Source organism: Equus asinus, chromosome 8 (assembly GCF_041296235.1).
Source record: "Equus asinus isolate D_3611 breed Donkey chromosome 8, EquAss-T2T_v2, whole genome shotgun sequence".
NCBI classification, from domain to species: domain Eukaryota; kingdom Metazoa; phylum Chordata; class Mammalia; order Perissodactyla; family Equidae; genus Equus; species Equus asinus.
In genome coordinates this window covers 6,788,995-6,805,701 of record NC_091797.1, presented here as the reverse complement: position 1 = coordinate 6,805,701, position 16,707 = coordinate 6,788,995, and the positions used below count along the sequence as shown (strand labels likewise).

The window sequence follows — 16,707 nt, the reverse complement described above, 5'->3', positions numbered from 1 at the left end:
AATCCACCACTGTCTTCTGAAACATTCAATGTCTCTCAGTTTTCCTTTCTCTCTCCCTACTTCTCAGTCTTTCCTCTTGGCTGCTTCTTCTGGTCTTGAATTTGAAATTTCTTGGGGCTTCATCTTCAACCTTTTCTCTTTTCTTTCTACATTTTCCCCAGAAGTGCTGCCATCTATTCAAAAGACTTTTCAAAAGGCCAACTATTCAAAAGATATCTATACATTGATGAGTTCCAAAATTATATCTCTACTTCACACCTCTCTGCAGTATATTCCTATAACCAACTACTCATTTAGCATCAGTAGTTAAATATCTCATGGGGAGCTTAAAGTTCACATGGGCAGCATTACAGAATTGAGCTGCTGATTCAGCCCATTTTCCTCTAACTAACCATCCCCTCCCAGTAAATGTACTAGCACCATTCTATCGCTCAAGTTGTCTTTTATTTCTTGCTCTCTCCTATCTAACACATCTACACAATACCATGTCTTCCTAATTCTTCCATAGTATATTTTAAATCCAATCTTTTACTCTATTTGCTTTGCCACAACCATAGATGAAGCCATCAATATCTGGCTATTTTCTTCACTCTTATTTCTACCCTTCTTCCAGACCCTTCTTCACAGAACAGACACGATATTTGAAACATCTGAGTAAGGTCACATCCCTCCTCTATTGAAAAACTTTCTAATACATTTCTATTACATTTGAATAAAACTCAAACTATTTGCTGTTCTTTGTGACTCCCTACATAATCTGATGCTGCCGCTTCTGCAGCCTGATCTTCTCTCTTGTTCCCACCATACCTACCATGCTCAACTCACATTGTCTACTCTTCACTTCCCCATTTTGGGCAAGGTCTTTTCCTGCTCATGACTCTCACATACATTGATACATCTGACAGCACATCCATACGCTCACTCTTCCTTTAGATTATATTTTCTCATCCCTAATGTAACAACTGAAGTGCCCGCTCCTTAGAGAGATCTTCTCTGCCACCTACATTATTTTTCTCTCACTGTAACTTTCTCTTTTCCTTCAGAATACTAAGTACAATGTGAATTACATTTTTATTTGTCTATTACCTTGATTTATATGTCTTTCCTTGGATACTATAAGCACTACCAGGCAGAAGTCCATGTCTGCTCCATTCTGTACTCTACTCAGCACACTATATGCTTCCAGCCAATGAGTGTTTACTGAATGAATATATGACTAATATTCACAAAGTTGTTTCTATAAATTAAAGTGGTTGTGCTTGCAAAATATATAAGTATTTTCACCTACAACTTGTTTAATTGATGTTTAAAACACAAAATGACCCTTCAGATGCCTTTAAATTACAAGAAAAACAAGCAACCGAATATGAGAATCCAACAGATACCAGTCTTGACTTACGTGGTGATTAAGTTTACTCTGAACAATGAAGACTTAAATCATGTGACTAGCTTGTCATGAGGCCAGAGATGACGGAGGAAAAATAAGTGCAATTAGCGCTTATACTTCCCCTTTGTGTCCTCTGCATTAGAGAAAAAGAATTTCTCCCTTTTCCAGGGCCTCTTGTTAAGGAATGCTAATGCTGCTGAACAAAGATGGGCTAGGGACAGTGGGTAAGTTCTTTGAAATTTTAAGAATGGGAAAACTAAGTAAGCTCAAAGTCATTTAGCAACATCCATACACCACATTTAAAGATGTATGAAGTAGCTCCTGGGCTTTGGGTACTTAGAAATATAGAGCCCTGAGTTTTTCTGTTGCTTAGTAAGTCACTGGAGGGGAGACGCAAGCTGGTAGAAGAAAAGGTCCCATTACCTCTTGTGCTGGGTGGATTTCCTGGGGATAATGACTAGGGCATTGGCCTACGGAACATCATGGATGCTAGTCTCCCACAAATGGTACCTTCAGGCCAAAAACACTCTCTGCAGAGTAGCTTTGACCGTTTTCAGGACAACTATTATAAGCTAGAGAAGGCTTATGGGAAAAATCACTCACAGAACATTGTTTTTTTCCCTTTCTCTTTTCTTCTTTCCTTCCTTTCTTATTTTTTCCTTCTCCTCTCCCTTTCCTCTCCTCTCCTCCATCTCCTCCTCATCTTCCTGCTTCTTCTTCTCCTTTTCCTTCTTCTTCTCTCTCTAAGTGTATAACTCCACAGAGATTTCTCTGTGATACACAGTTAGAGGGATTCGAAGGGGCAAGATTAGAAATCAAGAGACTTCCAAGCACCTGCAAGGCCTCTGCTGAAGCCCAAGTGCATGTGGAACACCACCCTTCTTGAAAAACTCCATCAGATGGGAAATCAGGATTTTGGAACAGGAGTCTTGTGAAATATCCATCGGATTTCCAAAATCTGAAGGCCATTGATGGTTTACATGATCAAAACCCTACACAGCCTCATATGAATCTTGTGATATAAAAAAGATGCAGCCTAAGGATTCCACTTCCAAAAATGAAAGGCTCCTCACATAGCATTGTTTGTGATAGGGCCCTCCGGAGCAGATGGGGATCATCTAAACTGGTTCTGTTGAGGCTAGGTCAGGGGTCCTACCTGGAGAAGTCAGTCTGATCTATGCATGTCCTTGGTACAAAGCATCCATCTTAACGGATATATATAGACAGTTCAACAGAGAGTGTGAATTATCCCTCTGCCTAGGCTGTGTGTGGCACTAAAGCTAAATGGATACTTGTATTTACTGTCTAATTCAAGCATCTACCAAAAGTGTGCTGCACTTCTCAAGAATCTCATAGTGCTTGCATTCTTGTTTTCCCTCATGATGACTTGATAGCATACAACAGAAATTCTCATCCTCCAAAGGTGCATTTATTTATCTTCTTCCTTTTTTAAGACTGAGGATGTGGCTGAATGGGCTACCCATTCCTTGAACTTGATGCATCATGTTTATACCTTTCTCTCTCCCTCAAGTTTAAGCTAATTCATCTAGAAAGACTCCTGAGAATCCATCTTGGAACTCTGCAATGTGGACCTATTTTATATTAAATCCTAGGTTATCCACAATATCCTGTCATGAAAATTTTAAATGTCCTTCCTAGAGGAGGATGATATCGGTGATTTCTGGGAACATGACAGTGTGTGGCAAAAAAATCCTTCAAAATGCTTTCAAGTATGTTGATCACTTGCTGATTCAAATCAATTATTTTTCTCTATCTCAAATAAGGTTTAAGATAAGAACTAAAGTCCTAGACCATGAACAAAATCTATGCACCCATAATTCCATGAAGCTACGCAAAGTCTGAAGAATATTGAGAATTTGTGGAATTTTCACCCCATTTAAGTTTTATAGTGTGTGGCCTATATAACTGTGAGATAAGCACCTCCTTGGTGCCTGATAAGGAGGCCTCCACTTTCTTGAAGATAACTTTCTTTCCTCTCATTGAATTTGGCTACCAGATCTTCAAGGGGTTTGCTGTAGTCAAGATGTCTCTGAAAGCAGAAGTTCAGTGCTTTTCTATACAACTCTAATCTGCAGGGGCAACTTCTAGAGGACAAAAGAACAGAAGGATAAAAATATTGAGGACTGGACTGAATCAGACTTTTTTCCTGATCTGGCCAGAGGCAGATGTAAAATGAAAGGCAAGTGGAAAGACAGCTCAGAGAAGTCAAGGGTAATACTAGAGAGAAACGCTCAGACAACAGATATTACTGCAGAAAGTTAATGAGGCAAGAGGTCAAGAGACATTGTTTAGAGGCAAGGCCTCAAAAGTATATACACTAGGTGTAGGATACATGCCAGAGTTATCTTTTAAAACAAAAGTCTGACCAGGGTATTTCTCAGCTTAAAAAATAGTCAGTGGGTTACTCCTTTTCCTAGGAAAAAGTAAAAATGATTCAGCCTAGCACACAAAGTCACTGGCCATTTCTCAAAACTTACTCTTATTTTTTCCCACTTTTTCACATAGGCTATGCTAATTGCTACTTCATATATGGGGTTTTACTTCCTGATTCCTGCTGCTGTCACATATTCCCACCATGAACCTCGGTAACCTAGCTAACTCAAGTTTTTTGATTCAGCTCAACATTCTCTTGGAAACTTTTTATGTTCCCTGAATTTTTTTTCATACTCACTACTGTGCTTTCATGAAACATTGTGCAGACCTTAACTTGGCTATTATCTATCATATTGTGATTGTTGTTTGACATATTTTGCAACCCCTGGAGTCTATAGCTTTTTTAAGAGCAAAAATAGTCCTTAAATGTCAGGCTCAGTGTGTGAGATCACAGGTTAGCAAAGGATACTCTTAGGGAGCTTGTGGTCTCAGGCTATGTGAGGCTGCTTCATGATAACTGAAAGAAGAATATAATAGTTCTAATGAGTGGGAAACCCAAGAGCCTTTGATCTAGTCAACTCTGATTGATTAGAAATGTTGAACTGGAGTCTTGGGACAAGATCTTCATACTACTTGGTTTCCACTGAAGTTCACAGGTGACTTATTAAAAGACCCTGTGGACTACAAAGGGTCCATAATTTGAGGACCAAATTTTAACCACTAAATGAAAGGTCCCGTTTGATAAATATTATACATTTAAAAATGAATTACACATACAAATTACTCAGAATGATGTACATAAATAGTATATTTCTAATACATTTATAATGAAGATAAACTTTTTTTCCTTTTTCTGTACTGCTAAATACATCTGTACATAAAAACCATAAATTACATTTTTGGACTTACCGATAAATTGGATTAAAACTCCCTTTGTAATAAATTTGGTCTAAATACTTTTCTACTGTTTTCACATTAAAAAAAAAAAACAACTAAAAGTTCAGATCAATTTTTGGAAATAAAACAACCCATATAGCAATAACCATATTATATTTTGATAGAATACATATATGAATAGGGTACCTCCACATTTTAAGTGGATGGTATTTTACTAACTTTCCACAATGAATAAGTTCAATTATATGTCAATTATTTTTTCTCTCTGGCATCCTAATCAAAGAGGTGCTAGTAATCTTCTTATGTATTAACTACATTTACAGATATTGGGCTTCAAAAAGCAGAAATAGTTTGGATTTTAAAGTTACAGGCTTGACTGTGATACAGTGCATTTTGGAAACACCATTGTATTTAATTTAAATTTAAATAAGTCATATTTTATTTAATTTAACTCAATAGAACAAAATTTAGTATCTACTCTGTGTCAGCCATCATAGCAGAATCACTTAATAACTATCATCGTGACTACAGGTGCCAATTAGCACTATGACTAATACAACTAAATCTCTGAGGTCCTAAAGTCAATGGGGTCCTCTAAATTGTGTTTCCAAATTCCCCCTCACTGAAATCAGGCGTGTTAAAGATTTCCCTGAGACCAATGTCTGAATCACTAGTCCTAGAATTTGATGCGTGATTCAGAGCTCTGAATATGTATTAATAAAAAGCCACTAAAATATCTCAGAAGTCAAATACCCTGAGCAAATCCACTATTCCATGAAGACTAGATGAAAGTAGCAGATACTACAGGTTCACCATGGTGAACACCCAGGATTCCCCAATGGTCATTTGAGAGCTGGCAAGTAGAAAGCTAAGATTTTCTTTCTTACCACCAAATACCTATACCATTTAGGGTATCTTTCCTCAGGCACAGAATGCTAAACCATTGCTTAGTAGAAAAGACATTTATTTCATGATTATTTCCTAATTCCTGCAATGGAAATAATGTCTTCATTCTCCGAATCTCTGTAATCTTTATTCATTTACACCTTATGCCACTCACCTCTTTCTAATCTGTTAGAGTTGTTTCTAATCATGTTTTATCTCCTCTTCATTTGTTTTAACTCCTTAAAGCACATCTCAAATAATTTTGTTAATCCAAGTCCAATAATACACACATTCTAAGTGGTAAAAAAAATGTGTAGCAGCATGCTTTTTCTTTTTAAATAATACACCCTCACATCCTTCCATTTGCATTCCTTGTAAATAACCTGCAACCTTCCATATGTGTTCTCTTTGGGGCAGCTTCAACCTACAGCCAATCATTCTTGCCACACTTGTCACTCAGGCTTGCTCTCCTATTGGAACTCCTTCCTGAGCCAATTTAATCAAATCAAGTTGAGCTCTATACCTTTATTTTGACATCTATAGCATCTTGTACACACACCTCTACCAAAATACATTCATTAATAAATATCTTTTATTTGTCTCTCTCTCTCTCTCATTGGGCTCATTCTATACTACCCAAAACAGCTACAGTTGTGTGCATGACACACACCAATGATTCATCAAAACATTGATCACTTTACTCTTTCCTTTACCTGGTATTTCATTTAAAACATAAAGCTGGAATCTTTATTTTAAAACATCAAATAGGATGGCTTCTGAACACCAAGTGTATCTATTTTCTATAAATCCTGTGACAACACATGTTATCTTTCTCCCTTCAGATTGCAGTGGGCTGGGCTTACAGTTAGATTGCTTTGAAGCTGAGAACCTGCACACAACCCTCCCCTTACTTGGGAAATGCAAGCGCAAATGACATGAACACAGTTACGCAAAGTAAGACAGGAACAAATCAAGCACTAGGGTACAAGGACACCATCTAACACCTACAATACAGCAAACGCAGCCAGCAGAATACACCGTGCTGCACGTCAGCGCCCCAGAGCTCGTGGAGACCGAACAGCAACAGGTCTTCCTCTTTCCTAGAGATTGACTCTTTTCTTAGTATAATGTATTTTTAATTAAGTAAAAAAATAACTAGCCCAGGTCCATTGAGTATGAACAAAAAAAAAGCCTCCTAGGTCACAAGGGAAGCGCTAAAATCCCGCTCTTTCTCAGTGGCAATGCCAGAAAAAGCAGGGAAACAGAGATTGGTTTTTATCATCAAAGAAAGGCAGTAGATGTGGGTTATCATATTTCCTCGTGTGGCCTAGCCTGTATTTAATTATTTACAGAATAAACCTGCAGATGCAAAAAGCACAGTTATAATGTAAGAATCATGTGAAAGAAGAAATTTTGGTGTAAAAATATAAGAGAATTTTTGTAGGAATTAGATGAGTTAAATCTCTCTTTTAGTGCAGATTGTGTTTGCCAAGAGAAATTTGAGCACAGCTCAGAGGAAAAAGATCCAGAACCCTAGGTGAATGCAGAATAAAACCTTCCCCACCTAGTTAGTGTGTATGGGTATAGTCTTTGGATTCACTGGACAAATTTAATTCTAACATTTACCAGCTACGGATAAGTGTTCCAACCTCTCTGGGTCTGTTTCCTCATCTGTACAATAGGGATAAAAATGATTTTTAAGTCACAAGTTTGTTTTAAACATTAAGTGAGGCAATACATCCAAAACAGCCTGGCAAATACTCAAGGCTTCACAAATGATAACTAATTTTAATAGTGCCTTATGGTCAAGTGATATTTTAAATCACTTTAGCATTGTAGAAAGGAATCCATTCTATCTTTAATGGTGTACAGTACTGCATCCAATAGCCTTTGTATTGCAAGTTTATTATATGATAAACACCAAAATATTAATAGTCCCATCCATATTCTTTTTCATTTGATAAATAAAGATTTATTTAAAACCTATTATGTAGTATCAACCTGGAGAATAAAGATAAACAAGATGTGCACGGTTCCTGTTCTCATGGAGCTTATTGGAGAGGAGACGAGTGGAGCAGAGGAGAGAGGAGGGGAGGGGAGGGGAGGGGCGGGGAGAGGAGACTGGAGAGGAGTGTTTGGTCACACATTAAATATATAGCCACACAAATAATTGATGCATTTTAGTTTTAACAATTGCTATGCAAAAAATTATAGAATCTTCCCTAATTGCTTATGAAAATTCAAAATGCTGCAGCAGTTTGGAAGACTGTTTAGCAGTTTCTTACATAACTAGACATACTTTTACCATAGGATCCATCAATGGCCCTCTCCCTGGTATTTATCCAAATGAACTGAAAACTTATGAACATACTAAAACTTGCACACAGATGTTTATAGCAGCTTTATTAATAATTTCCAAAACTTGGAAGCAACCAAGATGTCCTTCAATGGATAAACTATGGTACACCCAGATGGTGGAATAATATTCAGTGCTAAAAAAAAACAAGCTATCAAGCCATAAAAAGACAGGGAAGAACTTTACATGCATATTACTAAGAGAAAGAAGCCAATCTGAAAAGGTTACGTATTGTATTATTCCAACCACATAACATTCTGGAAAAGGTAAACTAAGAAAACAGAAAAAGATCAGTGATTGCCAGATGTTAGAGGGGAGGAAGCAATGAACAGGCAGATCACAGAAGATTTTTAAGGCGGTGAAAATACTCTGCATGATACTATAATTGTGGATACATGCCATTATCTGTTTGTCAAGACACCAAGAGTGAACGCCAATGCAAACGATGGACTTTGGGTAATAACGTGTCTGTGTAAATTCATCAATTGTAACAAATGTACCACTCTGGTGAGGGGTGTCGATAGTGGGGGAAACTATAGAATGGATTTTGGAATCCAGCCTATGCTTTTATTTTGGAAGGTAGTTCAATAATATCTTCTGCCCATATCTCTACCAATATTGCATAATGATATCTATCTTAATAATAAATGAATAAAAGGCATGATGTAGAGGAAAGAACACCAATCTGTAATTGTGAGCATTTAAAATTCTGTGCCCAACTCTCCAATGGACTAAAAATGTTACCTTAAGTATGACTTATCAGTTAACTCATCTACACCCTCATGCTATAGATCTGGAAACTGAGGCTCAGAGAACTTTCTATCTAACTGAGGTCTAAAATGTTAAGCCTATTTTCCTTTGGGGCAATATACAATACCAAAAATATTCTAAGGTTCTACCAAATACAAACAGCACTCCACCAGCCATATCTAAGTAAGAAATAGATACATAAAGATGAGAGGTAGAAAATCATTATGCATAATATCTAAATAGCTCTAGGGGGTGGTCATAATTCCAGTCTAATTCATTTACCAATAAAAACGACTGTTCTAAGATGTTTAGATTACACATAATACCTGTGCCATATGTCCGTTATATAAAATGTAAAACAAGCTGTGGTCTTGTTTTTGCTGAGGAAGCTTAGCCCTGAGCTAACATCTGTGCCACTCTTCCTCCACTTTATATATGGGTCACTGCCACAGCATGGCTGATGAGCAGTGTAGGTCTGCACCCCAGATCCGAACCCATGAATCCGAGCCACTGAAGCAGAGCATGCCAAACTCAACCTCTATGCCACAGAACTGGCCTCCAAGTTATTATTTTTGATATTCTGCTTCTAAAAATATTAAACTACATTTTTTATCATAAATTATATTTATGTAATACAGAGAACTTCCTCTTTGCACTGTTAAAGTATATGTTTTCACTCAAATTTGCACCTTTCCTCCTTCTTCAAAACTATCACATTCCTTGGATTATAAAACACTAAGTTCCTGTGTTGTTCAGAATGCACATCCCTGTTGTTTATGGTGAAACTAGTCCTGAGAAGCAGATCGAGCCTTTTTTCTAACAGGCTGTCTCATATTTAGCGTTCTCATTAGCAGTACTGAGCGGTTTCTGCAATAGGCTTCCAAAATGAGGTGCAGACGAACGCCTAGCGCTCAGAGACAGCTTCCTAACCCTTGGAGGAAGCCATTGTCTTTGTCCCTTGAGAAAGCTCTTCTGATGACTACTTTACTCAGGATTTGCCAATTGCCTTATTATTTTTAATATTAGTACCTCGGACAGTCTCCTAGTTAATGTCTTTATTTTCCTCAGCAGATGGTCTCCTGCATTTTGAACCCATCACTGACTTCCTTGTTACCCCACACACATTTGTCTGCTCCACTCAGCAGAAAACTCTCTTTGGATGAGAAATTGAAACTAATGAATTGTTACATTATTTTGAGGATCTAGGCTAGTGCTCTGTGCACAATACATGCTGAAAATATGTTCAAGCAAAGTATCAAATTTTTCCTTAAAGGGAGCATTGTTGCTGTTTTTTTTTGTGCATTCAAGTGTTCGCATGTGGACCTGTCCTCTTTGCCCTAATTTGAATGTATGGACACCGCATGTTCATGTATGTCTTTATATGATTTCCAAGTACTTTGCCATGGCGAGTGTCCAAAGGATGTGTTTTGACTGACCTAAAAATACCAGTAACTTGCGTCCAAATATAAATGTGTCACAAGCAATAAACATCTGTTTCTTCAAAAAAGAAATTATGAGTTTATCTAAGAATTGCACCTTTGCTTGTTTACGTTCTCTACAGAGACAATAAACTTTAACTATTTAATAGGATGAGTCATAGAATCTTGAATACAGTAAATACTTATAAATATATTTATTAACAATATTGATGACTTTATATCATGAGAAAATAAACACCAGAACCAAAAAGAAACATCAAATCAAATGGTGTATCTTGCTCTCCTGTGTCTTGCTTTTTAGCTCTATTCTGAAGATGACATTTAAAAGCCAGATATTGTAAACAGACTGGACTGCTGTAGAACTCAGAGCTTTTTTTCTTATTCAGAAAATAGTTTTCCCTTTGTTTTCAACTGTGTTTAATACAAATACAGGTTTCACACTACATAAAGATCTGTGTTTTAATTTAAAGAATGCAATTATCAATTTTATTGACTGCTATCGTTTGCAAAACGCAATAAGCATGACCCACTGACGGTCATCAGTTAATGCATGGATCAATCTTGTTTGGTAGAAACTCACTTACTGAGGAAGAAATGAGCAGTGCCGATCAAATTAAGAAGAGGGAGATCATTTGTCTTGAATTTTCTAGCAAGTCTAGGACATACAATAAATTGTGTTCTGTCACTTAAATTCTACAGAGCGTTTGAATTTCAGAATAATGTAAGTACTTCAAGGCTTTGATTCACTTGCAATTGAAGATGTTAAAAAGTATAATCCACATTAATTATCAGCTTATCAGAGATTGTCACAGCCCTAAACATTAAGAAAAACTTGAAAGTCCAGGTCTTTAATATTATCTACCAAAAATTAATTTTCAGAAATAAAGAAAAAATAGGTTTCCATCCTCCTATCCAGCAGGGGCTGTTCATTTCTCGAGTTACTCTTCATTGTCAAACAAAGAATAATTGTAGTAATATTAATTTTCTCTAATCTCATAAACATGCAGCTGAGTTAACATTTTTATATGGCAATGTAATCAGTGGAAGTTTTTAAAATAGCTTAAATAGAAGGAATATAAAAAAGAGTGGGACATCTTTCTGAAGATCTATTTAAAGAAGAAAGATGTTGGAGGGAAGTTTAAGTTAATATGAAGAGACTTAAGAGAAAGAGAATTGCTACAAATTATTTTGGAAAAGGCTTAATGGCTTGTACTAAGTATTTTTGTTTCAAGTTATATTCAGAAATCACATGCTTGCATATTCCCAATAATTGGGTATATTTTAATGTCCTTTAACACAGATTGCATGTGATATTTGTAACAGCTGGTATACTTGTGTGTGCAAGATAATTTATACGTTTTTAAATTTTCTACATGCTAGTGGAGAATCTGATTGCCAGCTAAATTGTCATCCTTAAGGAATCCCATGAGGGCCTCTGGCAACTCTGGAAAATAGAACAATCATTCGAGGTAAGACATCTGAGAAGCCTAATTAGAATAAGAACAGTTTTTTAAAAATACATTGAATTTCCCGAATGAAGGAAAACTCATCTATTTTCCTTATGAAATACATTCATTGGTCCTTTCATTCTTAAAACAATCACAAGACTTCTGCTTTCTAGCCCAGCACGTAAGAAGCTTAGAAGTCATCGCTCCCTTCTTCATAAACATAAAAAGCTGAACAAACTGAAAATCAACCACGCCTGTTAGATCTGTCAAAGAATTGAGATCACAGGGCAGACTGCTCCCCTACAAACTGGAGAGACAGTCAGGCAAACAGAGAATCACAGTTCACCAGAGCAGAAACTCCAGAGCAGAGGTCGTAGCTGGAGCCAGTACCAGGACAGGAAAACAAACTCATTGACAAAATGCTGAAGGCCCCGTGTGGACAAGCTGGAGAGTTAAAAACTGCAGGGGTGCCCAGTCTTAGGGGATCCCCCATACTTTCCCTCCAGGAAGTTTTCCCTCCAGGAATTCTACCAGGTTCTCACAGTGAAAATAGGAGAAAAATGCCCTTGTGCTTCCAACAGGGAGAGGGGGAATAGCCTTTTTAAAATACTCCCAGAGCATTCTGCTCTTCCTAACAAAGCCTGACCTCAAAGGAAACTATTTTACCAGAGCCTAATCAATATGGGGGAAGGGAAATACCCAACTCCAGCCCACTGAAGTTCCCTTATGCACCCAAGACGGAGGCGCTGAGAAGTACAAGTGAGGGTGACAGCGGAGGTGAGGCACAGGCTGGCTCACAGACTGAGGCTGATCATGGGACTATTGAGAGCTTCCCTCCCTCCACACCTTACCCACATCGATAGGGCTTCTTTATAATAATGGGACTACAACTGAAAGAATGCACATCTCAGATCTATTTGAGAAGTCTCTAAGGAAACCCTCTGACACCTATAACTACACCAAATAGCAAACATGGCTTTCCTCCACTCCAGATACAAATAAAGTTTCATACTCATGGACTATTTATCTCAGTTACTTTTATCTAGCACATCCAGTCTGGCTACAAATGTACAATTACAAGCCATAATGAAAGACATAAAAAAGCAGTTTGAAGAGATAGAGACAGCACCAAATCAGACGCAGATATATCAGAGATTTTGCAACTCTCATCAAGGAATTTAAAACAACTATAATTAATATGCTAAGGACTCCAATAAAACAACCCCAACAATAAAGACCCAAATGGCCCAAATAAAACCAAATGTATTGTATTCTGTGCTTTTAGGAATTCTACAAGCATCCCTGCTCTCGGGAGCTCACAATTTATCAGAGCGGCAGAGAAATAAGCAAATATTGCAATAGAATGTGATAACTGATGCAATGCTTAGTCTCCTCTCTTGTGCTGCAAGCATGCCATGACTCAGGCCCTCTGTTAGTCGTCACCTCTTCCCTACCCCACTGTGTCATCCTCACCACCAAGACTCTGCATGCACACGTAATCCTTAATCCTAATGCAAATCCATTTATCAGCCTTCTAATCCTTCTCACTGCTTTGTTTCTGCAGCCTCTCTCAAATTCTGTATCTTTCTGTGAATGACATTCTTTTTAAAGAACCTAAGATACTAATGAAGTTTGACATTTCTTCAGGATAATGATTCCTATGATTTTATATCCCATTTACTCTCAGGATTAGTTGGGGGAGGGAAACAAGAAATCTAAAAAGCAATTTTTCAAAGATCTTATGCATTTGCCATACCTATTTTCAAAGTAGTTTAGTCATTCTATTCTTTTATTTCACTATTTATGACTTTAACTTGATATGACCATTTCTGTCATTGAGAGACTTCGAATTTTTTTTAATTTTCTTATATTTCAGCAAAATATTTTGCTTTTTATCCTAATTAATAATTTACATGCTATTTTCAAGAGTATGTCTTTAGGTACATCTAATTTTAAATGTCTATATATTGCTATAATATTGATATGCATAACATTTAAATGTTAAATTCTTTTTCAATAAACCAAATTTTCCCATCTTTATCTACTCTTTTTAAAGCATATCTAATGCACCAACAAAAGTAGAATCCCCCTTACCTCTTTGTAGCTTTTTATCCAGATGCTATCTCTTATGATAGTTTTTAAGTTTTATTTTAGCTTTTAACTACTTGAAAGAGTGGCCATGAGGGTATTCATTTCAAAATAATTTATTAAATGCCTTACTAAAATATAGACATATAGTTATGTGGTGCTTAATGACAGGGATACATTCTGAGAAATGAGTAATTAGGTGATTGCTTTGTTGTATGGACATCACAGAGCATACTTACAAAAACCTATGTGGGATAGCCTACTATATACCTAAGGTCTATGGTCCTAATCTTATGGGACCCTCGTCATATGGGTGGTTTGTCTTCAACCGAAATGTCATTATGTGGGCATGACTGCATTACATCTGTAACATTTCCCTCTATTGAGTAGACTTGTGGTTTTACAAAACTATATATTTTTCAAGATTTTTACATTTTCAACATATACTAATGTATTTTTCCTTCAGATTTGATTTTTTTTATTGAAAGACAAGGCACAAGTGTTGATACATATCTCCAATGTAAAAGGCAATATCCCAGGGGATTAACTAGTTAAAGGACTTTTAAGGATATTTATCAGTAAATATTGTGGATTAATAAAAACATATCTATGAAATGAGCATTTATCTTCTAGTTATTTAGATTTCATATATCAGGATGCACTGGCAGGTGAATATAGTTAAATCAAGGATATATTTCAGTCTTTCTCTTTCTATTGACTTTTAGAGGAAGCCGTTATTGGTGTAATCTGAGGGGTCATAAAATTCACTTCCTGGCACCAAATACCCCCCACAGGCAGGTGTCAGAGTGCTTGAAATTCTTCCTCAAAGATCATTCTTCAGCAAACTGAGATTGGAGGACTCTAAGAGAAAGGAAGGTGAGAGTTGGGTTTTAGTTTATTCATACACCTCTCAGAAGTGGGCCTTGGGAATACCATTCAAAAGGGAAGAGAATCTGACTTAAGCCCAGGCTTTCTCAAATTCTTTTGTCTTGATGACAGGTATTGACCATTTTTTTGTTCAATTCCTTAACCACCTCCAGAGACTCCTGCTTCTGACCTTTCCTTTCTGATCTTCCAGCTCTGAGCAGACACCAGCTCCATTCATACTTGTGCATCTTCTTAGGCGCCTTCCCCTGAAATCTGACTCCTTAATCTTGCACTGGGTCACCTGATTGCATGCCCTCTCTAATCAGTTAGCCTTAATCTCGGTTAAGACTGTTCTACCTATTAACAATATTTATAAATGTACATTTAAAATTCCTGACAGCAGTCTTGCCAATTGCTGTTCACTTACTATATTCATGTGCTTTGGTCAGCTTTAATAAAGGATTGTGGTCAAAAGCTATCTTTTAATAAAGACATTTCTACCAAGAGAAGTTTATTCTGGTGTTAATGGAGTTCAGACCAGTCCACATTTGCCAAGCAAGCGCATGCGGCCTCCTTGGACATACATACTCTGAGCCCACCCCTGGAAGTAGTGCTATGTCCTTGGACAAAACAGACGTCCTGCCAAAACCCTGACAATACTAATTAATTCTTCTACTGGCGTGCTCCTTCCAAACGCATTAAAACATTAAAGGACAGTGCATCAAGTCACTTGTAGCTTAGTGTGGATCAATTTATCAGAATGCTCTTCTCCTGAAAGGAAGGGCTGAGGGCCCGTGTGATGGATGGACAAGAAGGGAAAAGGGAATGGCAAAGTGTAGTATGTGCGGGCAGAGGAGGAGGCAAGCACTAAGATTAACTTCTCCAACCCTATTTTTCATCACACATTATTCTATAATTTACTATATTTTAAGGACAATGGAAAAACGTATCACAACAAAAACCACCAATAATATTTACCACAAATCCAGGTATGCATAAACACGTCGAGCCAAGGCTGGGTTCATTTCCCACGCATATTCCATGAGCACATGAGCTGGGAATGCACGCATCGAGTTCCTTCTCACAGTGATCTCCTGACCATCCTATTAAACACAATCACAAATCAGATACTTGAATGTTTAATAATAATGATGATAAGTGTATTTATATATCTATATATGGTCATGTGCTGCATAATGACGTTTCAGTCAAGGATGGACCATATATACAATGGTGGTCCCATAATATTAGTACCATCGAGCCTAGGTGTGTAGTAGTCTACAATCTAGGTTCGTCTAAGTACACTCTATGATGTTCACACAATGATGAAATCACCTGACACGGCATTTCTCAGAACATATTCTTGTCATTAAGCTATGCATGACTGTATATGTAACAAATAATACTATTTGTTATAATTGTGCTAGGTGTTGTATATAAATTATCTCAGTTTATCTTCAGAATCATTCCACCATGTCGGTGTCGCAATCCAATGTACACATCAGGATAGATGTGGAGAGGGCTGATGGCCACTCTGAGTTTATTATAACCAGCGTTTCAATATATACATAGCTTACATCTGTTAAACATACACAGGTGTTCTGGATGAAGTAATTAGTGAATGCCAAGAATTCTTAGTGATTTCTCAAGGAGCCCTCCCTTGGCCTCTGTTTTGATATTATCATGTTGTTGCTGTGCTCCTATATTTTTATCTCAGAGCAGGCAAAGTCTCTTAGGCAACAGTCCCTCTTGCTCCCGATATCGATATCGTTTCTCCATCTGTGCCCCCGGGCGGCCGCCGCCTGGCTTAGGTTGCCCCCCCAGGGGGTCTTACCCGTCATTGGCTAACCGGCCTTCTCACCTCCGGGTCACAGTTTGTTGGCAAGCTTTTTCCAGTGATTATTAACCCTTCCTATGTCAGGGGCGGCTACACACCAGGTACCTGTTATTACTACCTCTATTTAGCAGCTGAGAAAATTAAATTTGGAGAAGATAAATAATTTGCCTTAAAATCACAGTTATATAGAAATGGAAGCAAGTGTATGGAAAATAAAGTTTTGGCTTGTACTTATGGTGCCAGTCTACATTACACATCCACTTCTTTTGTCTTGGAATGCTGAGAAGGCAATGGAATAAACACATCTCATAACTCCATTTAATATGAATCTAAAGTCAAAGGAAAGCACTATATATTAC

The 16,707-nt window shown here is 37.3% G+C and overlaps 1 protein-coding gene across 1 annotated transcript in view; it reads right to left on the bottom strand.

Moving 5' to 3' along the window:
• Positions 1-16,707, bottom strand: part of LOC106842352 (protein eyes shut homolog) — a 1,064,587-nt gene that overhangs the window by 683,426 nt on the left and 364,454 nt on the right. The window contains exon 15 of the mRNA XM_070516721.1: positions 15,490-15,614. Within this exon, the coding sequence (XP_070372822.1) occupies positions 15,490-15,614 (125 nt within the window). The remainder of the gene's footprint in view (positions 1-15,489; positions 15,615-16,707) is intronic.